The 24,871-nt window shown below is 37.3% G+C and overlaps 1 protein-coding gene across 1 annotated transcript in view; it reads right to left on the bottom strand.

Annotated features, from left to right (window-relative positions):
- Positions 1 to 4,617: 4,617 nt before the first annotated feature.
- Positions 4,618 to 24,871, bottom strand: part of LOC137618255 (glutathione synthetase-like) — a 99,569-nt gene continuing 79,315 nt past the window's right edge. The window contains 9 exon segments of the mRNA XM_068348416.1: positions 4,618 to 5,941; positions 7,697 to 7,854; positions 9,055 to 9,168; positions 9,937 to 10,041; positions 10,690 to 10,843; positions 11,706 to 11,767; positions 11,769 to 11,871; positions 18,524 to 18,597; positions 19,506 to 19,548. Coding sequence (XP_068204517.1) covers positions 5,815 to 5,941; positions 7,697 to 7,854; positions 9,055 to 9,168; positions 9,937 to 10,041; positions 10,690 to 10,843; positions 11,706 to 11,767; positions 11,769 to 11,871; positions 18,524 to 18,597; positions 19,506 to 19,548 — 940 coding nt within the window. The 3' untranslated portion in view covers positions 4,618 to 5,814.

Raw genomic sequence — 24,871 nt, 5'->3', positions numbered from 1 at the left:
TTCTTTACATGCTTGATTTGAAGATTATCTAAAGAACACGCAGAAGCAAAAATGTGTAATTAAAAAACAAAGACCATTGCTTCACAAGACGAAATCTACTTCAGAAACTTTAGACAGGGAAGGTACTCACCTGAACATTTTGACATATGCCATAGGTTGACCAGGGCACCAGCCGCCCGTTGAGATACTACTGTTAAAGTTATTGGGTCCTTTCACTATTTAAAGAAAAGAGTCGTTGTAAAGGTATTCAATAGAAATCTCATGAGAACTACTACGGTCTTCCAGGTATTATCTCAACTGATTTAGATGTATAATGAGATAAAACTAAAATTAAAGATTCAGATTTTCATTGAGAATGTTGTTTGTCGTACGGGTAAAATAAGTTTATTTACAATAATAGGTATAAATTTAGAAGCTTTGCACCTATCTATTATCCAATAGAGTGGCCGCAAACCCATTTTACGGAATGAGTAAGGAAGTTAGAAACACCCAATCTGGAACCTATCTGCCATATTTGAACAAGAACTTTCTGCTTTTCATTTTAGGTAGATCCAAAATAATTATAGTGGATATAGCACAAATCCATGTATCCACTGCAACATAAAAAATATTACTATTTGCCCAATATTAAGTAAGCAGGAGTCATATGACAACTTGCTAGATGTGTCAAGAGATTTTTTTTTTTTTTTTTTTGCTGGCTTGACTTAATCTTATTCTTTGACTAGTGTAGGCCCCTGAAACATTGTATTCGTTATATTAGCTACTTTTATCGATTTTATATAATGATATTAAGAGATTATTCAAATACTGTTGGTTTTACCAATCAATTTCCGTTGAGAGAGAGAGAGAGAGAGAGAGAGAGAGAGAGAGAGAGAGAGAGAGAGAGAGAGAGAGAGAGAGAGAGAGAGAGTATGAAATTAGAGGCAATGTCATGTGAAATAAACATTAATGCTTAACTTTTCCCCAAGCAAAATTTTAGTTTTAATGACATATTGTCAGCAACTGATCTTAAAATTGCTTTTAAAATACTTTTTCAGATGACAATAAATTCAAGTATAGAGATATTCCAATTACTGGGCCACAGAAAATCATGTTACCTTATCTAAGCTACAATCCTGGTTGGAAAAGCAGGATGCAATAAGCCCAAGGGCTCCACATTGAAGAATAGCCCAGTGAGGAAAGAAAATAAAGAAACATAGAATACAAGTGTCCCCTCAAACAAAAGAACTCTAACCCCAGACAGTGGAAGACCATAGTACAGAGGTTATGGCACTACCTTAAGACAATGGTTTGATTCTGTAGTGTCCTTCACTCATAAGATCTGCTTACCATAGCAGTCTCTTCTGCCTTTACCAAGTGGAAAGTAACCAATGAACAATTACAGTGCAGTGGTTAACCCTCTGAGTGAAGACAAATTTTTGGTCACATTGGTGTCGTCAGGTGTACGAGGAAAAAGGTGTGTAAAGAATAGGCTAGACTACTCGGTGTATGTGTGGACATAGAAAAAATATTAGAAATGCATTTCCTACTGTACTGTGTTCATGATAAACAGAATATACCGTAAGGCATATTATCTTGTAAATTTCCCATGGGTACTTACAAAGTTGAGGGGCACTTGTATCTTAAAATTATACTAAATTTCCTAAAAGATCATAAACTTTTTCAAGATATAAATAATCTAAGATTTATTCATCTATACATTAAACAAGTAGAATACATCATTTAAATAATTTCCTCCCAGCTTAAAAGGATTTTGACACATCCATCTAAGATTAAATACTGTACTTGAGTTTCACATAGCTCTAATCCTTTCTTCTCATTTGACATCCTTTTTATTATGGGCTGCTGAAGAGTAAGAACTTATGCCGTGCCTTAGACAAGGTAAATCTGCAACTAACCAACGACGAAATATTCTTCTTTAACAGCTCTCCCTGTGTCATTATTCAACCTATGTCCAGATAACTTTTTAAAAGGGACAAAATTACAGAAAGCACTTTACCCAATTCAAGCATTCATTAAATATAAAAGAAATTATGGAGCATATATTTCTATGCAATAGCTCTCAAACAGGTGTACCAATAAAGGGGAAAATGAAAGGGTTAGTTTCTCAAACAGATGTAATAGTAAAAGGGGAAATGAAAGGGTAAGTTTCTCAAACAGATGTAACAGTAATAGGGGAAGTGAACGGGTAAGTTTCTCAAACAGATGTAACAGTAAAGGGGTAAATGAAAGGGTAAGTTTCTCAAATAGATGTAATAGTAAAAGGGGAAATATTATTATTATTATTATTATTACTATCCAAGCTACAACCCTAATTGGAAAAGCAAAATGCTATAAGCCCAGGGGCTCCAATAGGGAAAAATAGCCCAGTGAGGAAAGGAAATAAGGAAATAAATAACTGAAGAGAACAAATTAACAGTAAATCATTCTAAAAAAAGTAACAACGTCATAACAGATATGTCATATATAAACTATGAACAACTTCAAAAACAAATATGTCATATATAAACTATAAAAAGACTCATGTCCGCCTGGTCAACAAAAAAGCATTTGCTCCAACTTTGAACTTTTGAAGTTCTACTGATTCAACAACCCGATTAGGAAGATCATTCCACAACTTGGTAACAGCTGGAATAAAACTTCTAGAGTACTGCGTGGTATTGAGTCTTATGATGGAAAAGGCCTGGCTATTAGAATTAACTGCCAGCCTAGTATTACGAACAGGATAGAATTGTCCAGGGAGATCTGAATGTAAAGGATGGTCAGAGTTATGAAAAATCTTATGCAACATGCATAATGAACTAATTGAACGACGGTGCCAGAGATTAATATCTAGATCAGGAATAAGAAATTTAATAGACCGTAAGTTTCTGTCCAACAAATTAAGATGAGAATCAGCAGCTGAAGACCAGACAGGAGAACAATACTCAAAACAAGGTAGAATAAAAGAATTAAAACACTTCTTCAGAATAGATTGATCACCGAATATCTTAAGAGACTTTCTCAATAAGCCAATTTTTTGTGCAATTGAAGAAGACACAGACCTTATATGTTTCACAAAAGTAAATTTGCTGTCGAGAATCACACCTAAAATTTTGAAAGAGTCATACAAATTTAAAGAAACATTATCAATACTGAGATCCGGATGTTGAGGAGCCACCGTCCTTGACCTACTTACAATCATACTTTGAGTTTTGTTAGGATTCAACTTCATACTCCATAACTTGCACCATGCACTAATTTTAGCTAGATCTCTATTAAGGGATTCACCAACCCCAGGTCTACATTCAGGGGATGGAATTGATGCAAAGAGAGTAGCATCATCTGCATATGCAACAAGCTTATTTTCTAGGCCAAACCACATGTCATGTGTATATAGTATGAAAAGTAATGGGCCAAGAACACTACCCTGTGGAACACCGGATATCACATTCCTATACTCACTATGGTGCCCATCAACAACTACTCTTTGAGATCTACTACTTAAAAAATCAATAATAATGCTAAGAAACGACCCACCCACTCCCAACTGTTTCAGTTTGAAAACAAGGGCCTCATGATTAACACGGTCAAAGGCAGCACTAAAATCAAGGCCAATCATACGAACTTCACGACCACAATCAAGGGATTTCTGTACTGCATTGGAGATTGTAAGAAGGGCATCACATGCTCCAAGGCCTTTACGAAAACCAAATTGCAAACTAGGGAATAGATGATTACCTTCAGCAAACCTATTAAGACGTTTTGCCAGAAGACGTTCAAAAACTTTGGATAATATGGGAGTTATGGAAATTGGGCGGTAATCAGTGGGACTTGAGCTACCACAAACACATTTACATAGAGGAGTAACATTACCAATTCTCCAACAAGTGCTAAAAGCTCCTCTTCTTGCTAACTTGCGCAAAATAACAGATAACTTTGGAGCTAAGAAATCTGCTGTCTTTATAAAAAACAAAGGAAAAATACCATTTGGGTCTACACCTCCATAAGCATCAAGGTCCATCAACAGAGCTTTAATCTCACGAGATCGAAAAGCTAAACTAGTTAGTTTAGCCTCAGGAAAACAGGAATAAGGAAGTTCAAGTTTTTCATTACTCTGTTTACTGTCAAAAACATCAGCCAAAAGGGTTGCCTTTTCCTTTGGACAGTGAGTGACTGAACCATCTGGTTTAAGTAAAGGAGGAACTGCTGCATCTACACCAAAGAGTGCAGATTTAAGGGTAGACCACCATTTATGTTCCTGAGTTGTACCAGAGAGGGTTTCTTTTATGATTAAATTGTACTCCTTTTCAGTTGAGGCATAAACTCTCTGAGCAAAAGCTCGAAGCTGAGTATAGTTGTTCCAGGTCAAATCTGATCTGTTACCCTTCCAAAGGTGATAGGCCTTCTCAAACAGATGTAACAGTAAAAGGGGAAGTGAACGGGTAAGTTTCTCCAACAAATGTAACAGTAAAGGGGGAAATGAAAGGGTAAGTTTCTCAAATAGATGTAATAGTAAAAGGGGAAATGAAAGGGTAAGTTCCTCAAACAGATGTAACAGTAAAAGGGGAAATGAAAGGGTTAGTTCTTAAGGGGGGAAGGAATACGAGTGAAAAAGATTAATGAAAACCATAAATAATTACTCCCAAGATTTTTATTTTCCAGTGATTTACATATGTATATAAATTTTGTTTCCAACTTTATAACAATCCATATACAAATATGAAAAGTGTATCCTACATTAAATAAAATATAACTTTTACTTTGAAATACGCTAGATACCATTTATAGAAATGCTATAAAAATCTCATATATATAAATTCATGTATAAACCTATTTTTCATATAAAGAACAGAACAAAAAATATTATGAAAAGCCCATGTTTGCGAATATAAAAATACATAACTAAAAGTACAGCAGCTAAAAAATAAAGTAACACAGCTCTCAACAAAACACACGAGGGTTCACAATTGGTGCTGAATATGATAGAAATTCCTCAAAAACTAAACAGAACCAATATAACAACTCTGAGGTTTCTATAGTCTAATATCTATTTTCCTCACATATAAACATACCCCAAAATATATATGCAAAAACAAAAGGATGCCCAGATAATGTCTTTTTTTATGAACAAAGTACAGGTAGACTACAGAGTTATGAAATGCAATATTATGTATGCAAAGCTATTCAATGTATGACATATATATATTTCAGTATGAATGCAACAGTGATATTGATGCAATGGTGGTTTCACATGCATTGATGATTATTATGATTATTACTATTATTATTATTATTATCATTATTATTACTAAATGTTAATAAACAAGACCACCAAATTATTACAAGATTCACAAGCCTCGCCTGAGGGATATATTCTGAAAAGATAAGTTGAAAAGTTAAAGCAAAGTTAAAGGGAACAAAGCAATGCTTCTGGAGCTGAGGGGAACTAAGCGATACACCCCAAACGGGAGTTGACTGTAACATGAGGGACATGACATTAATGACAATGTAAGAAAGTATCCAAATAAGGTTTTTTCATCGACTATTACAACACCCTGTAAAAATAAATGCAGGATTATGGTACAATTTGGACACCCTTTGAAAACTACAAGACCATACTGTAGAAAAAGTTACAAAATTATTTGTGATGTAGAAAAAGCTAGAAATCATCTAAGTTTCAATACAAAAAACCTTCCATATATAAAAAACGAATCACTTTTTATTGAGACTCATGGGCATTTCTTTCAACCTTTAAAACTTGTGAAAATATATTGGATGTATGAAAAATATAGAATAACAGCAAAGGAAAATCTAAGAAAATAAGGACCACGATCAGTCAAATAAGAAGACAGAATCCAGGGCACCGAGTCCGGCAGCCACGCCGCCTTCATTGACGGACGAAAGTTTCGTCCGAAGCATGTGTCCCGCGTACTCGTTCACGAGGATGTCTTTGTCATCTCTGGAAGCATGCGAGTAGTCAAAATATATTAGTTATTTATTGTGGAATTTTTCTCTCAACAATTATTATTAAAAGCAAAGTAACATTACACCAAGGCTGGTTTTGACATATTTTTTTTTTTTTTCCTAAATCTCATACCAAGGATATTTAATAAAATAATTAAATCCAACATAATAGAATGGCTGAAGAGGCTGTAGTTATTTGCGTTTTATGTATCATGTACAGGATAATACTTAGTAAGAAAAATAATACTTGAATTGAAATCACAGTTTATCTTTAACTGGAGGTATTACATTCATTACAGGTAATGTTATATTTTCCTTTAATTTCTCTACTGTGTATTTATATTGTCTATCTTTTTAGTGAATGATTTTATACATATGTATCATTATCAAACAGAAAAAAGGGATTTTGACGAAGGAAAAATCTATTTCTGGGGAGAGACCTGTGACGCCGGTGAAAAGGGTCCTTCTTACACTTTTCTGATATAAATCTTCCAAATATACCAGAGAAAGATAAAAGCATGGAATGCAGAGGTTACTACCCTCGCACGAGCACCTTGTGGGTGTCGTGTATACATCAGGGGCGTGTGAAAACCACTATTCACAAGCTGTCTTCCATTTAGATAATTCCTTCATCAAAGGGAAGGGCCGTAACAAGAGGCCCTAGAAACCACACTTGGAAAATCAATGTTAAAATACTGTATATTGGGTAAATATATGATTAATCTGATTGAATTTTCATTGATTACCTGTATTTTGAAAATTCAATCTCGTCTTCAAAAAAGTTGAGTGCCAAAACAGCCTTTCAAAGGATTAAGTTTGTGAACCGAAGTGTCCTTGTATATAAATCTTTTCCACTCAGAAAGACTTTTGTAATGTTTACTAACATCAAAATAACAGATATTTTAATGATATTCGTAGTTAAAAACTAAAACTTTACAGGGATTTTACGCAAAAATACAATAATTAGTTGTTCCAAAGATATCTACAGTAGAGAGAGAGAGAGAGAGAGAGAGAGAGAGAGAGAGAGAGATATGATCGTAAGTGTGCTATAAAACTATCTTTCATTAAATAACAATGTTATTTTGTAACATAAGAAAGCAATACGCAAACTCAAAAACAGAAATGAATTTAAAAAATATCAAATAACATACTGCACTTTCTATATGCATATGAACACATGTATTGTAAGTATAAGACTCAGCACACTTCCTAACGATGATGTTAACTTTGTTAAAAATGTTGATGCAATGTGTGAAGAACACATTTGTGACTAGGAAGTATGTGTCCTTTATTCTATAAGGTCAGACTACAAAAGACTCGTACACAGCAATGGAATTTCATGGGGATAATTAGATCTAAAACTATCATTTTACTTCTCTTTTACATTCACATCAAAATGCGATTCGACGAGAAATGAAAACAGCAGTGCTTTGACTATGGATCCCTATAGTCAATAGACCTTTTAGAATGATGAACCTCATGATGGTTCAAGGGTTTAAAGTAGTATGGTTTAAACCTTTCGCCCCCAAAAGGACGTACCGGTACGTTCTTGCAAAACACTGTTATTTACCTGTTTTTGATAACTTTATGATAAACTTCAGGCATTTCCCGAAAGAATGAGACCAACCTGACCTCTCTACGACAAAAATTAAGGCTGTTAGAGCAATTTGAAAAAAATATATAGCAAAATGTGCTCGAAATTTAACCTTATGGCGGGGGTAAAAGGGTTGAAAGAAGAAAAATTACTTACCCAACTAAAGCTCCAAATATTCCAAGCTCTGAAACTACTTCAGCTAATGATATAGGTGTATGGGGTCTAATCAGATAATTTTGTTGAATAGGTGGGCGGATCCTATCCATAAGAATGTATGCCTCCCTTTCAACAGAATCCTTGATTTTTTCCAAGACCTAAAGAGGAAAAAAAGGTATTAAAAATTTATAAATCTAAAAGCTAAACTCTTATCTGGGCTCCACAAGGCACTACAAAAGTTGGAAGATCCAGGCCTACATGGCTGAGGACTATGAAGCGTGAAGTAGGAGATGATGAATGGAGAAGTATTGATTTAGAAGCTCATGATAGAAATGACTGGTGAAATCTAACTGAGGCCCTTTGAGTCAATTGGCATAGGAAGAGATGATGATGAAATATAACACCTACTTGAAATATGCTAAGGTTTCTAAACTTAATCCTTCTTGCGACTAAAATACTGATATGTAATTTTACCCATCTTCCAATTCAGATATGCAATTTGAAAATATAAATCAAATAAAAATACTTAAGTACATTGCCATACATTACTTGGTATCAGCTTATGGACAGATCATCTCCAAGTCTAACACAAAACTTTCAAGTCAACCCAAACTAAGTTTTTGTTTGAAATCCAAGAAGGAAACCATAAAATACACATCTTAATCTGCTTTTAGAATCCTTTCTTAAAACTTCTGATGTCAAGTTTACAGTCTTAATAATTCGGTGTTAGTAATTTTTGAGGCCCTTTGCGCCAATAGGCGTAGGAGATGATGAAATTAAAACATGATGTACAAAAGATTCCTAAAAATACAATGATTGGATTTTGAGAATCTCCCAGAGATGCTTAATTTGTTAATGACTTGGCCCCAAATTAACGAAGTTTTTAACCTGACCTGCACATTACTATTCTTAACATAAGTAGGTTCACTTTGCCCTGTAAAGCACTTTCTTGAAATAATTTTGAGTTTTCCACTTCTGTATGTATAAACACAGTCATTTGGATGAAGGAATAAGTATTTTATTACATTGCATCTAAAATAAAATGTATATATTGTATCATTAGTCATTAGCATACCTTCAAAGTTTATAAGATAGCCAAAGTACAAGAAAAAACTGTAGTGTACACAAACAAGATAACTCGTCAAAATTATTTGACTAGTGTGAAAGGAACTGCCCCATTTATCATATTTTATGAATTTTTCATTTTAACATTTACACTTCATAGCCTGTTTTAGAATAAACCAAGTTAAAGAAAATACATGCTTAACATAAAAAGTAATTAACTATACTGTAATAAACAATCTCTGCATACAAAATTACACAGTTATATACAAAAAGGCATAGGAGATAGGACTTACTTCTTTAATTTCCTTGCCATACACGTTATTACCCCCACCTTCCCGCTGAGGTTTCAGAACAAATCGTTCTGGGCTTTCGAGTGCCATCTTGACAGCCTTATCTCCTTCTTCATTCTGTAAAACAGTATTTATATGGTACATACATACATACATATACCAAGGCACTTCCCCCAATTTTTGGGGGTAGCAGACATCAACAAATGAAACAAAACAAAAAAGGGGACCTCTACTCTCTACGTTCCTCCCAGCTGGGATTTATATGGTAACTGGTTTAAAAACGATAGCGTTGCAAGATTTCCTGATTAAATCAACATATGAAAAAATACTCATCCATCCCTAGTACCAAAACATAAGCCTTGAAGTTTTCCTGATCAACAAATAAATGAAAAAACAAATACTCATTCATCACTGGCTTAAAATCAAAAGCCTTGCGAGTTTTCCCGATTAAATCAACAAATACCATGAAAAACAAATACTCATTCATCACTGGTTTAAAAACAAAAGCCTTGCAAGTTTTCCTGATTAAATCAACAAATACCATGAAAAATAAATACTCATTCATTACTGGTTTAAAAACATAAGCCTTGAAGTTTTCCTGATCAACAAATAAATGAAAAAACAAATACTCATTCATCACTGGTTTAAAAACAAAAGCCTTGCAAGTTTTCCTGATTAAATCAATAAATAAATGAAAAAACAAATACTCATTCACCAACAATTAGTTGTTTATGACATAAGCCTTATTTTCATAGCTAAATTACATGTACAAAGTCTCCACGAGCCTCGATAACCTCAAAATATCAGACACTTGTGTATTTGAGAAGTAAAAGTAAGTAAAAACAACAACAGTGAGATTATTTCTATATAAATTTCCATGCATACCTGATCTAAAGTATACAATCCTGTGAAGAGCTGACTAACATGATCGGCTTCTGAATCCGATAAAAACTTCTTGAGCATACCTGGACGTGCCAATTCCTGTTGAACCTGACAAGAAGAGAATATGCTTGCTTTAAGAATCCAATGAAAAATAAACATGTCATTATTATAACTACAATAAAGGGATTTTGACGAAGGAAAAATCTATTTCTGGGGAGAGACCTGTGACGCCCGGTGAAAAGTCCTTCTATCTACCTTTTCTGATATAAATCTTCCAAATATACCAGAGAAAAATAAAAGCATGGAATGCAGAGGTTACTACCCTCGCGCGAGCACCTCGTGAGTGTCGTGTCTACATCAGGGGCGCGTGAAAACCACTATTCACAGGCTGTCTTCCAATTAGATAACTCCTTCATCAAAGGGAAGGGCCGTAACAAAGACCCCAGAAACCACACTTGTACCACGCCACCGCCACCTACACGAACACCCTCCAGGTAATCCTTCTGTTTTGGATGCCAGAACCTAAGAGTTACTGGTTCTCTAAATTCAAACAAACTCCTGAGTCTTACGTATCCAGGGGCATGTCTACTGTTTCCTTTAGTAATTCCACGTTTATTGTTCAGAAGTAAATAGATCATGAGACTTTTCTTCTAAGAAATAAATAAACCATACCAATTGCAATACTTCAAAGGCAATCTACGGTACATCTTGGGGATTAACAAAAAAATTATCTAGAAAATTACATTGAAAAGTTACCTTTTTTGTGCCAGCAAGATGATACTGAATGCTAGGGCATTTGATGGCTTTTGATCGCTCAATAGTGAGACGAGCTTCCCATTCTGCTTCCGTGTGATACTGTCCCGGCTCGTAACCAGCACGGAAATATACTACCGCTACTTCGTCGCCGTCTCTGCAAAAGCAGAATCTTAACAATAATCTATTTCAATACTTACAGATGTTTAATTTCACTTCCTTCTGGATGCCAAAGCTTCATGAAGGTAAGCATGACGGACACCAGATCAAATTCATTGAAATACTATAGTAATTGCGACTTGAATTCTTCCATTTCTCAGTAAGAAGGTCCTTAATTTACAAACTTGATTGGTTCAAGGAAGCTGTTTGTAAGTCAAATTTTGTTAAATTTTGGACTAGGGTAGGCCTAACCTGAATTCCATGCCTATGATTTCCTGCTACAAAGGTCAACAAATAGTCGAGTTTCATATGAAATAGATATCAGGTTATTACAAGTGTCATTTTGCTTACTGTATTAACCCTTTTACCCCCAAAGGACGTACTGGTACATTTCACAAAAGCCATCCCTTTACCCCCATGGACGTACCGGTACGTCCTTGCAAAAAAATGCTATAAAATTTTTTTTTTTTCATATTTTTGATAATTTTTGAAAAAAAATCAAGCATTTTCCAAGAGAATGAGACCAACCTGACCTCTCTATGACAAAAATTAAGGCTTTTAGAGCAATTTAAAAAAAATATACTGCAAAATGTGCTGGGGAAAAAATAACCCCTTGGGGGTTAAGGGTTGGAAATTTCCAAAGAGCCTGGGGGTAAAAGGGTTAAATGATATAATATTGTTTTATCACATTTCTTAATCTTATCATTGTTATCTTCAGTTAGATTTGTGTTTGTATCTCCGAGTGTTTGTAAGTTGAGGAGCTCCTTTACCGGTACCTCAAGATTATCTCACATAAAGCTACGTAAAAAATATAGTAAAAAATTAGACAAAAGAAAGAGATTGTAATAAACGGAAATTACATGATTAGCCTCTTATCATTTGTCAAGGTTCCCTTCTGGCTAATTTCCGTAAGATTACGACGTTATGACGTGGACGTCGGGTCTCTGGCGGCGAATCTCATACTCGTGGAACCTCTGATCACAAATGTTGTACGTAATATCTTCTATCACAAATAAAATGACAGCTCTGAAAAATTTAAGGACTTAGTAACCCAGACAATTGAAAATTAGAATATATATGAATGGCAAAGTATAAAATGTTATTTTGATTATAAAATAAATTTTTGAATATACTTACCCAGTGATTATATAGCTGCAACTCTGTTGCTCGACAGACAGCTCTACGGAAAAAACTCGCCAGCGATCGCTACACAGGTTGCGGGTGTGCCTAACAGCGCCATCTGTCGACCAGATACCCAGCTCTCATGTAAACAAAGACTCAATTTTCTCCTCGTCCCACTGTGTCTCTATTGGGGAGGAAGGGAGGGTCATTTAATTTATAATCACCGGGTAAGTATATTCAAAAATTTATTTTATAGTCAAAATAACATTTTTCAATATTTAACTTAGCCGGTGATTAGGCCTATATAGCTGATTCACACCCAGGATGGTGGGTAGAGACCAGTAATATATGTTTACACTTTTATGAGCTAAGAGTTTTTTATTTCATTTTAGAAGTTATCAAAATAACAAAAACAAAATAAATAGGTACCTGGTAAGGAAGTCGACTTGAACAATTACTCTGCCTTTTAAGTACGTCTTCCTTACGGAGCCTTGCGATCCTCTTAGGATGCTGATCGACCCCTAGGATCTGAAGTATCAAGGGTTGCAACCCATACAACAGGACCCCCATCAAACCCCTAATCTAGGCGCTCTCAAGAATTGACTTTGACCACCCGCCAAATTCAACCAGGATGCGAAAGGCTTCTTAGCCTTCCGGACAACCCATAAAAAAAAAAACAACACTTCAAGAGACGGATAAAAGGATAAGGAATTAGGGAATTGTAGTGGTTGAGCCCTCACCCACTACTGCACTCGCTGCTACGAATGGTCCCAGTGTGTAGCAGTTCTTGTAAAGAGACTGGACATCTTTCAAGTAAAATGACGGCGAACACTGATTTGCTTCTCCAATAGGTTGCGTCCATTATACTTTGCAGAGATATATTTTGCTTAAAGGCCACGGAAGTTGTTACAGCTCTAACTTCGTGCGTCTTCACCTTAAGCAAAGTTCGGTCTTCCTCACTCAGATGTGAATGAGCTTCTCGTATTAACAATCTGATAAAGACTGACCAAGCATTCTTTGACATAGGCAAGGATGGTTTCTTAACTGAACACCATAAAGCTTCAGATTGGCCTTGTAAAGGTTTAGTACGCTTTAAATAGAACTTAAGAGCTCTAACAGGGCATAAGACTCTTTCTAGTTCATTGCCTACGATCTCCGATAAGCTGGGGATATCGAAAGATTTAGGCCAAGGCCGAGGAATGGCAGCTTCATTTTTGGCTAGAAAACCAAGTTGTAGCGAACAAGTGGCTTTTTCTGACGAAAATCCGATGTTCTTGCTGAAGGCATGAATCTCACTGACTCTTTTAGCCGAGGCTAAGCATACCAGGAAAAGAGTCTTAAGAGTGAGATCTTTCAGGGAGGCTGATTGTAACGGCTCCAACCTGTCTGACATGAAGAATCTTAGTACCACGTCAAAATTCCATCCAGGGGTAGCCAAACGACGCTCCTTGGTGGTTCTCAAAAGACTTAAGGAGGTCTTGCAGATCTTTATGTTTGGAAAGATCTAAGCCTCTATGCCGGAAAGACCGATGCCAACATGCTTCTGTAGCCCTTGATAGTGGGAGCTGAAAGGGATCGTCCTTTTCTCAGGTATAAGAGAGAAAAACAGCTATTTGAGCTACAGAGGTGCTGGTCGATGATACAGAAACTGACTTGCACCCAGTCTCGGAAGACTTTCCCACTTCGATTGGTAGACTCTAATGGAAGACGCTCTCCTTGCTCTAGAAATCGCACTGGCTGCTTCCTTCGAAAAGCCTCTAGCTCTCGAGAGTCTTTCGATAGTCTGAAGGCAGTCAGACGAAGATCGTGGAGGCTTTGGAGTACCTTCTTTACGAGTGGCTGACGTAGAAGGTCTACCCTTAGAAGAAGACTACTGGGAACGTCTACTAATCATCGAAGTATCTCGGTGAACCATTCTCTCGCGGGCCAGAGGGAAGCAACTAACATCAACCTTGTCCCTTCGTGAGAGGAGAACTTCAACAGTACCTTGTTGACAATCTTGAACGGTGGGTATGCGTAGAGATCCAGATGTGACCAATCTAGGAGGAAAGCATCTATATGTATTGCTGCTGGGTCCGGGACTGGAGAGCAATAGATTGGAAGCCTCTTGGTCAGCGAGGTTGCAAAGAGATCTATGGATGGAATACCCCAAAGTGGCCCAAAGTCTCTTGCACACATCCTAGTGGAGGGTCCATTCGGTTGGAATTACTTGCCCTTTCCGACTGAGACAATCTGCTATGACGTTCAAGTCGCCTTGGATGAACCTCGTTACTAGGGAGATGTCTTGACCTTTTGACCAGATGAGCAGGTCCCTTGCGATCTCGTACAACGTCAGTGAGTGGGTACCTCCTTGTTTGGAGATGTACGCCAAGGCCGTGATGTTGTCCGAGTTAACTTCCACCACTTTGCCTCGAAGGAGAGACTTGAAGCTTTTCAAGGCCTGATGTACTGCCAACAGCTCCTTGCAGTTGATATGCATGCTCCTCTGACTCGAGTTCCACAGTCCTGAGCATTCCCGACCGTCTAGTGTCGCGCCCCCAGCCCACGTCCGATGCGTCCGAGGAAGAGAACGTGGTTGGGAGTCCTGAACAGCCAGGGGAAGACCCTCTCTTAGGTTGATATTGTCCTTCTACCAAGTCAGACAGACTTTATCTTTTCGGAAACCGGGATCAAGACCGCTTCTAGCGTCTTGTCCTTTTTCCAGAGAAAAGCTAGGATGGTAGGAAGAGGACGGAGGAGTAGTCTTCCTAGTGACACAAATTGTTCTACGGATGACAGTGTCCCTACCAGACTCATCCACAGCCTGACTGAGCACCATTCCTTCATGCAGCATCTTCTGGATGGATAGCAGAGCTTGATCTATTCTGGGGGGCTGTATCGTCTTGTTGTTCAGCAACGTCCTCATCAGAGGGTTCCTCATCCGAAAACTGATGAGGAAACGGCAACGTAAGTGGGCAACGTCTGGCTCGCTGCGTCCGGTCGCACTGGTGCATGCGTGCCGGACGCAACATCATGGAACTGCTGCACAGTCTGTGAACTGTCAACAACCATGGGTGCGCGAGGAAGCACAGCGTCAACCCGAGACTGTCTAGACCGTCTGGGTTGTGCAGTCAACACCCTACCGGGTTGCTGAGGTTGACGCACTGCGTCAAAACAAGTCACCTCTGCTGGTTGTTGAACGTCCTGAACGTCAACAACCACCTCCGAGCGTCGCTTAACGACAACGTGCGGCTGGCAACCCACACTGGGTCGCATCGGTGGAGGAACCACCTCAACTGGCAGACGCGAGTAGGTTACCTCAGCGTCAACAGGGCGCACAACCGACCGGTTGGAAGGTTGTTGGCCAGAAGGTTAGGTAGCAACCTTCTCCGCATTAAAGTCCTCTATCAAGAACGCAAGCTTGGACTGCATGTCTTGCAGCAAAGCCCATTTAGGGTCTACGGGAGCAGGTGCGGCCACAGACGGGGTTAGCGACTGAGGGGGTACCGCTTTCCATCCCTGAAAGCCTTGTTTATGCAAGACATAATTGTACAGCAAAACTTCAAAGGCTCTAAAACAGCTGTGAAGTTGACCTGTAAAAAACTTGGAGCGTCTCATGGCCAGGCGCTAGGGAGAGTCTATGAGATTTGAGAAGTCTATCTGGGCAGAGGCATGAACTCCCAAGCCGAGAACTTCTCTCGTGTCATATCAGACTCTCGCTCTATAGGCCAGTTTAAAAGAGGGGAAAGCAAAGGCTGTATCCCCCAAACTCCTCCTATTGAAAAACCAGTCGCCTAGCCAACGTAAAGCTCTCTAGGAGAGCGAGAGAGCACTAGCTTAAAAACAACGGCTTCGAAGTAGCTAGGCCTAGTGTAAGCTCTGACGTTTAGGCGAACGAGGAGCAGCAGTTACAAAAAGATCCGGACAAAGATCCTTAAAAAAAAAAATCATCATGATTTAATTAAAGTCCATAGGGGGCTAAGCAGCTTTAGGCTCCTCTCCATCTGACAGAGTCCTCAAGGGAAGATCAGTAGGAGGGGGAACAGCAACTTCCTCATCTACAGGAACCTTGTCCGATAAAAGCCGAGTCTCAAGCAAGGGAGAGACCTACCGTGGTGGCAATGCTTTACAAGCAGAGTCCACACTCACTGGTGCATTAGTAGCGGACCAGAACGCAACGTCATGTAACTGCTAGACAGTCTGTGAACTGTCAACAACAGAACTGTCAACCACAACAGGTGCGTGAGGACGCACAGCGTCCACTCGAGACTGCTTTGACTGCCTAGACTGAGCAGAGTCAAAACAACTCTAGAATGCGGAGGTTGACGCACAGCGTCAAAACAAGTCAACTCCGATTGTTAGTGAACGTCTTGAACGTCAACAGGAGCATCAGCAAGTGGCCTAACGTCCAAATGCGGCTGAAAAACCACACGAGACCGCATCGAGTGTGATTCTAAACAACCTGAGTGACGTGACTTAGCTACGCCAACGTCAACAGTAAGCACAAAGGAACGTTAGGTTGGCTGAAAGCCAGGATATTGATGAGATAAACGGCTAGATTCAACGGACTAATCGGCAGAATAGTCTTCCATAAGGGAGGCAAGCATATACTGCATGTCTTGCCATACAACCCATTAAGGATCAACGGAAATGGTTGTGGTAAGAGACGAGGGTAACGCCTGTGACCGCAACACTTTGCCAACAAAAAAAACTCTCGGAGTCTGTGTTACGCTTTTGTTAGGCGGCGAGCAGTTATCCGATGACTGCATAGGGTCAGAGCGTCCTAATGGCTGTAACCAGGACGCTGGACCTGTCCTGAAAGGACTGACTTTCGCTTAAGGGCTTCGAAACCTTGTGACAGGTTTCTTATGCGAAAAGCCTTCGGATGACGAGGAGAAACAACGTCTCTCTCGTCTTATGGCAGGGGAGATCTTGGTAAGATACACCCGATACCATAGAGGGAAACGTCTGTTCGTTGATCAAGGCCTCTCGAACCCATAAGTCGTTTGACATTACTTCTCCCCTGGGCTTGGGAGCATGCAAGAGGTCCCGGACTAGGTGAACGACAGGCACGAACAGACGAACCCTCGGACGCAACACTGTAACACTTTGCGCATATCACTTTATCACTTCGATTTTCTGTTTTGCACTTATTTCACTGAAATCGAAACTTTTACTGATTTCTACCTGAAACACGCAATTCTACCCTTCATTAATGGTAGTAATTGCGAAATCAGTCGTATAATGCAAGCTCATTAATACCAGCAAAAAACAGAAAACATATTTTAAGATAAAAAAATCAGTGGATGGGAAAGAGACTAAACACTAGTTCATATAAACTACGTTTTCAATCTCTCACCGCACATAGCCTGGGGACGAGAATAAAAAACTAAAAAAGTTTTATCCTTCCTCCCCGTACAGAGACTAGGGACGAGAGTAACTCGAGAACAACGTAACCCGCTTGAACGGAACGTTTTCTCTCCTCTCTCTCCCTCCGTCTCTATCTCTCTTGATTTCGCACCTAAGAGAAGAGCCCAATTATATTTCGTCAAAAAAACATGTTATTTGACTAAAGGAAAAAACTGAAAGGTTTTTCAAATAAAAAGCTCCTTTAAAATAGAATTTAAAACATTTAAGCTAAGAAAGAATGAACAAAACGTCAGAATCGATTTACTCTTACTGCAAAGTGAAACCGTGATACACTCTCTCTCTATCGTAACGATAGAGCGCATGTTGAACGTCCTGAACGTCAACAACTGCGTAGCATAAATAAACTAAACGTTAGTTCATCTTTGAAAACAGTACGAAGACTATCAAAGAAATTCTTTCATAAAATATTACATTTAAAAAGTTTTAAATCCTTAGCTCTTTAAAAGCTAAAACCGATATAAAGGGCTCAACGTTGATTAACTTCAGTTTCCAAGTTAGGACGGCCTACTCTTAGGAAAGGTCGCATATAAACAAAACATCAAAATTTATTTTTATTGTTTATAATAAATGGAAAGTTAATCGAAGAGGCCTAATAAAGGCGGAGAGATATAAAATAAATAGAGGAAAATCTATAAATAATTTATAACGTGATAAGATAATTACTAAAAGCCTCAACACACTTCCGTCTAAGGGAAGGGTCGGCCATTTAAAAGTGAAAGGAAGTCCATACTCTCTTTGTCACCATAATTAAATCTATCCAAAACGAGTTCAAGATTTAAGATGAAGATAAAACACCTGCATTGCGAAAGCTCAAAACTAGAATATAGTACTTCACCAAATAGATGTGAAAAACTCCAGTTTAGCAACAGCGAGTAAAGTACGTCTTGTCGACACGTCGACAGAGAGAAAATCGAGTCTTTGTTTACATGAGAGCTGGGTATCTGGTCGACAGATGGCGCTGTTAGGCACACCCGCAACCTGTGTAGCGATTGCTGGCGAGTTTTTCCGTAGAGTTGTCTGTCGAGCAACAGAGTTGCAGCTATATAATCACCGGCTAAGTTAAATATTGAAAAAACCAAATAGAATAGTAATTATTAAAATAAACAGTATTATATATAATTTTCCACATCAAACGCCATTAACGTACTTGGGATTTTTGTAGCATTTCCAAGCTGATATCATTCCCCCACATAATCCCGATAAAGCACCATTCTCCGGAAGCTGTGGATGATTTGAAAATTCTAAATTACAATATCTTACTTCTCAATTTGTGCTCTAGTGAGGATTTCATAATAGCAAAATTAATTTACCAGACATTTTGCAATACATTATGGCATAAGTACTTAATAAATCCAGGCTGTTTATTGCTAACAAATCAGCCCTCTCTTCTGGCTTTATCATTTTATTAGCTTCTGAAAATTTTTCTTTTTCTTAGACTTTAACTTATCAAAATCTCATGAAAACTTTTACATGCATTCCTCTCTTTTACACGAGATATTAAATAACACTATTATATAAGTTCCTCTTAGAGATTTTCCTTACTATGTCAAATATTATCTTCCCTGATAACTGAAAGATCTGCATGTTCTACGTTTAATTCCAAAACAGCAATTCAAAAATTTGAGTCTTACGATTTGGTTCAGCAACTCCTATCTACTTGGCCTCATAAAAAAGCATTTCTAAAACTAAGATACCAATTTTAGAAGTCCTACTTTTTGTCCATCCATCAACAAAATTATTATTTCCTTTTCTTGACTTTCCCATTAGTTTTTTTTTATTTCAATGTTACTCTCACATACATGGCTTCTCCACCTATAAGAAACTATGCTCTTTATCAATATCTTCTTTACACAAGCCATGTCATAATTCCCCCCTTATTTCAATGCCTCAATATAATTTATAATCAACACAAAGATGTCACTCAGAAATAAAATAAAATTCTGTTCTTTATTTCTATCCAAAATAAAATCTAATTGAAAAAAACAAATCTTTTTTTTACTTATATGCAAACAACCTCCTCCCTATAATCATTAGCTCTCTCTACCTCAATCTTTCCTAAAGCAGTATAGTCTTCCTATATAAACATACAGGTACAGTACAATATACTGTATATGAACAGTTTCACTTACATGATGTAACAGTTCAGGTCTCCGGAGTTCACCCAGAACATACCTAAAACGAAGAACAATGTTTGACTTCATAAAATACAAAAACAGTAGCAATTATGATCTTCGACAGTTACAACCTGTGAAGAAGATAATAGGCATAAAAGCAAACTCTAAATACAGTATATGCAAATCTTATGAATTTTAATCCTCCAAATGTACTACGTTAGATAAGAATCATACTAGATCTGTCAAATTATTCAGACAAAATTATCTAGAAAGATTTTCATATATGATTTAAACTACAATTTGTACATAAAGCTATGTTTTCTAAATTTTGATCAATTAAATTATTTTGATACATTAGAAACAATAATAAGGAACATTAAACTTGGTCTGAATTATAAGTAACTTTTCAAATTACCTAAGAAGGAACATTACTTCCTATGCAAACAAGATACTGATAAGAGTATCGAAATACAAACATTATTTTGTTGAACTAAAATCTAACTACAGCATTGCTATGTAAATGCCTTCTTTCCCGAGTCTCAGTGGTATAGATCAATTACAATTTAAATCGTAACACATTTAGGTGCGATAATCAAATAGAGGACTCCTTTGGAAAAGCCCTTGTATTACAGTACTCGATAATGACATAACTCATTTCTCTCACAACTTCACTGCAGCAGTAACTTGTGTTCAACCAAGTAAAGAAGCATAAGTTGGCAAAGAAAAGAATCCAATTCAACTTCCCAAATACTGAGTAGCTATTATATTGGAAGGTGACATATGCAAAGTAAGTTTCTACTAATCTTATGATATTAAATGTACCGTTTCAATTAGAAAATTAAAACAGATTGGCCTGGAGGCCATAAGGCCCAGTACCTAGGGCCTGTGAAGCCATTTAGCTCCCAAAAGCAGCTTGTTTCACTATGTAGTAAAAGCTTAGAGGTTAAAGAGGTATGGTTTTAGTTCCTGTATCATTTGAAGACGTGAACCAGAATGTCAGGCAGGCCAGCACAAGCCCAAACTTTGGTACCCAACCACAGCAATAACTTTCCAAGTAAACAGCTTAAACTCGCAGTCCCAGGCTGGGATCGACCTGCTACCATGCGAATACAAGGCGAACGCATTACCACTGTACCAGCCAAAAGGCTAGATGGAAGGAAAGTGGGAATGAGGGTACAGTACTGTATAGAAGGATGGAAATGGAATGCCGCTAGAGGTTAAAGGGATGGTGCATAGAACCTTAATTAACACCTACAGTGCACAAAGTGATGAGCACTGATGGCATTCCTCCTCCTTTGGAGCAGAAAGGAATAGAAAAGGGGGCCTATGTGATGTTGCAGTGAAGAGAGAGAATATAAACGAAGGTACAGGCGTTCTTGGCATTCTTCTGGCTGGTTTGGAAATGCTTAAAGATAATGACTTGCCAAAAATAAATTACCAGTATAACTTGCCTATTGGCAACCATATGATCTAACAATAAGGTATCATATGGGTTCTAATAAAAAGTACCAAGGTCCCTGTGGGTATTATCCTCCAAAGTAAGAGATAGAAAAGATACAGGGACCCTTCTTGGTGGGAGTTCTATCACTTGCTCTGCAAAAGAATCAAGCATGAAAAAACCAACTAAGTTCTTATTACAAGAAAAACTAACCCAAACAATTATAAAATACCTCTGGGAACTGTTCTCATGTTAACTGAAGACTTTTCCCTCCTAGGATATTCATCCGCCCAGAATGAGGAGAGAAAACACATTGAGGAAAAACATGATCTATTGATGATGGCAGAAAGAAGGAAAGAGAAACTGGAGGAAGAGAAACAGCTGTAAGCAGAGGGGAAGAATAAGCTTATTACCAGTTACACTTTCCCTAAATCTGAGTCTTTAGAGTAATGAGAATGGTGTTATGGTGCTGCCCTTCTTTACTCGGCCTGCGGAATAGAAAACTGTGGAATGAATAATAACAAAATGAGGAATAATTAAAAGCAAAATCCTACCAGGAAGGTAGGACATATAAAAATAATTGAGGAACTGTTACCAAGTTGTGGAATGATCTTCCTAATCGGGTAGTTGAATCAGTAGAACTTCAAAATTTCAAAGTTGGAGCAAATGCTTTTTTGTTGACCAGGCGGACATGAGTCTTTTTTAGTTTATATATGACATATTTGTTTTTGACGTTGTTAATAGTTGATATATGACATATCTGTTTTGACGTTGTTGCCTTTTTTAGAATGATTTATTGTTAATTTGTTCTCTTCATTTATTTATTTCCTTATTTCCTTTCCTCACTGGGCTATTTTTCCCTATTGGGGCCCCTGGGCTTATAGCATCTTGCTTTTCCAACTAGGGTTGCAGCTTGGATAGTAATAATAGTAATAATAATAATAATAACTAGTCATACATCATGGAAGACTTGATTTGGTGTATGCTTCAACACATACTAAACTCATTGGGAGAGAGTTATAAGCAAAGTACCTGATGCTCTATAGAATAGGAGACACTCTTTACATGCAAGGTGTGGAAAAGGATGGGCAACCAGATCCAAAAAGAAGCACTAAAACATTTCAGACTTACATCAATATGAAACATAATGCTCCTAACTAAGTGTCCAATGGTTCTCTATTGATGCATCACACAGCTAAACGCGGAAATAATCGTCCTAACTTTCATATGAGTGAGGTCACTATGAGGAAAAGCAAATTATAATAAGGTATTACTTTTAACAAAAGAACAGATTAACCCTTTTACCCCCAGGCTATTTGGAAATTTCCAACCCTTAACCCCCAGGGGGTTATTTTTTTCCCCAGCACATTTTGCAGTATATTTTTTTTTAAATTGCTCTAACAGCCTTAATTTTTGTCATAGAGAGGTCAGGTTGGTCTCATTCTCTTGGAAAATGCCTGAATTTTCTCAAAAAATTATCAAAAATATGAAAAAATTATAGCATTTTTTTGCAAGGACGTACCGGTACGTCCATGGGGGTAAAGGGATGGCTTTTGTGAAACGTACCAGTACGTAATTTGGGGGTAAAAGGGTTAATAAAGAAATGCACTACACAATTGAAATCATAATATCAACAGTAGCAATAAAAAAACATAAAATCAATATGCAATACAAATTAAAACATTAGATACCAATTTCTGAATAAAGAAATCTACCAATCATATGAAAAAAAGGATTAATCTGTTATGCCCTTTCACGAGTGAATTACACATATTCGTTCGAATGAAAAGAAATAAAAGACAAGTTACAAACATAACTGCAGCATCAAAATGAATGATGGCTTCTCTTAGATCCAATAGAAGAGTTAAGGCATCAACAAACGAGAGACCAAACTTTTTCTCAAAGAGAACCCTCACTTCACATGAAACACAATTTTACTTTGAATACTGTCAAGTAATTGATCTACCACTTAGAAACCACTGAGAGAAGACATCTACAAAGCAATGGTTTATAATTATATGAATACACCAGTACTGTATTATAAAGTAAAAAAAAAAATTAAGGGCATTGTGTTTTATATCAGCAGTGTGGTATGTGCTGCAATTGTTTCGACATAAAAGCAATAGAAGAAAAATGGAAAATGATGAATGATGGATGTCCTGTCTGTTGCATACTGTATTTAACCCTTTTACCCCCGGGGTATTTGGAAATTTCCAACCCTTAACCCCCAAGGGGTTATTTTTTTCCCAGCACATTTTGCAGTATATATATTTTTAAATTGCTCTAACAGCCTTAATTTTTGTCATAGAGAGGTCAGGTTGGTCTCATTCTCTTGGAAAATGCCTGAATTTTCTCAAAAAATTATCAAAAAATATGAAAAACCAATTTTTATAGCATTTTTTTGCAAGGACGTACCGGTACGTCCATGGGGGTAAAGGGATGGCTTTTGTGAAACGTACCAGTACGTCCTTTGGGGGTAAAAGGGTTAAGGTACTGTACTACAAATACTGTATTTAGACATGAAATGAATCTTTAAACAATGTCTTGTGTTTGTGTCTACTGTCCACTAAATAATTTTCGACTGAAGATGCGATATGACAGAGAATACAGACAAGGTCATTTAATTGTAATTACTCATCCGAGGACCATTTTAAGAAGAGTAAACAATAGCTATAATATTTTTTAGAAAAAATTAAATCATTAGAAGAAACAAGCTTTTCGTGTTACTATAAGAACCAGACACTAAATAAAGAAGGATAAAAGAAAAATCATGGGACACAAGATTGCATATGTTCCACCCTCCAAAAAGACATCACAAAAACTGGTAAATAGAGAATGTATATGACTATTGTTTAATAAATATAGATAATATTTGCCTGAACTATTGTTACTTAGTCCAAAATAAATATCTAAAATGGATAACTTGTACTACTTGAACCTAATTTCTGATAATAAAGATAAACTTTCTCATTATATATTCTCAACCTATATTCTTCACTTGGTAATGTTGGTATTGTCAATTTCTTTTAGGGAAGCATATTTGCACCAACTCGCAGCGGTGCCCTTTTAGCTCAGAAAAGTTTCCTGATCGCTGATAGGTTGGACAAGATCATTCTAACCAATCAGCGATCAGGAAACTTTTCTGAGCTAAAAGGGCACCGTTGCGAGTCGGTGCAAATCTGCCTCGCTAAAAGAAATGGACTATAGTAACTAACACGACAAATTTATCTAGATATTCTCGCCAATATAAGAGATAAGAACATCCATCCTGACCAACAATTATAGTAGTTTCTCTGGGTTAAGAGAAGCAATACCTAATTAAAAAGCAATGTTATCTAAAGATCATCAAAATGTAGAAAAGTTCTTATACATCATCCTCACGAATAGTCTCACAAGATCACTCCACACCATTGATCCAGTATTGAAATTTGGAGTTTGTTGCCGAAAGGGCATGGATGCAGCAGACACTATTTATCATCCATTGAATTAACTCTATGGTTTCACGAACGTCATCACTTGGTTGATATCTTCTGTCGCTTGTTTAGCTGCTAGTGGTAATAGACTTGAAATCCCCAAACTAGACAAAATTGGTAACTTGAGGTACAGAAAATTATTTGCAGCAATAGATCACTATCTATAAATAATTTGTCTTGGTTTAGCTATTTTGAAAAAAGAAGCCTGAAAACCAGCCTTTATTTCTAAGATGGACTTGAACACATATTGAACTTGCAATAATACTGCTCAGCTTCAAGCAGAACCTAAGACTTAAAGCAAAAATCTGTCTTAAACTTGACTTTATGAGGAAGACAACAAAATAGTTTTGTAAAACTGGGAATCAAGAAAGGAAGACATGTCTAGCATGTACACCTTGACTTGGAAAGGTAAGGAGTTTCCCTAGGATGCAGTTAACACATCATGAAATTGCATTGCCCCCAGAATGCAA

This window comes from Palaemon carinicauda, chromosome 24, assembly GCF_036898095.1.
Source record: "Palaemon carinicauda isolate YSFRI2023 chromosome 24, ASM3689809v2, whole genome shotgun sequence".
Taxonomy (NCBI): Eukaryota; Metazoa; Arthropoda; class Malacostraca; order Decapoda; family Palaemonidae; genus Palaemon; species Palaemon carinicauda.
The sequence above is the reverse complement of the archived record's forward strand: the minus strand, read 5'-3'. Positions and strand labels throughout refer to the sequence as shown.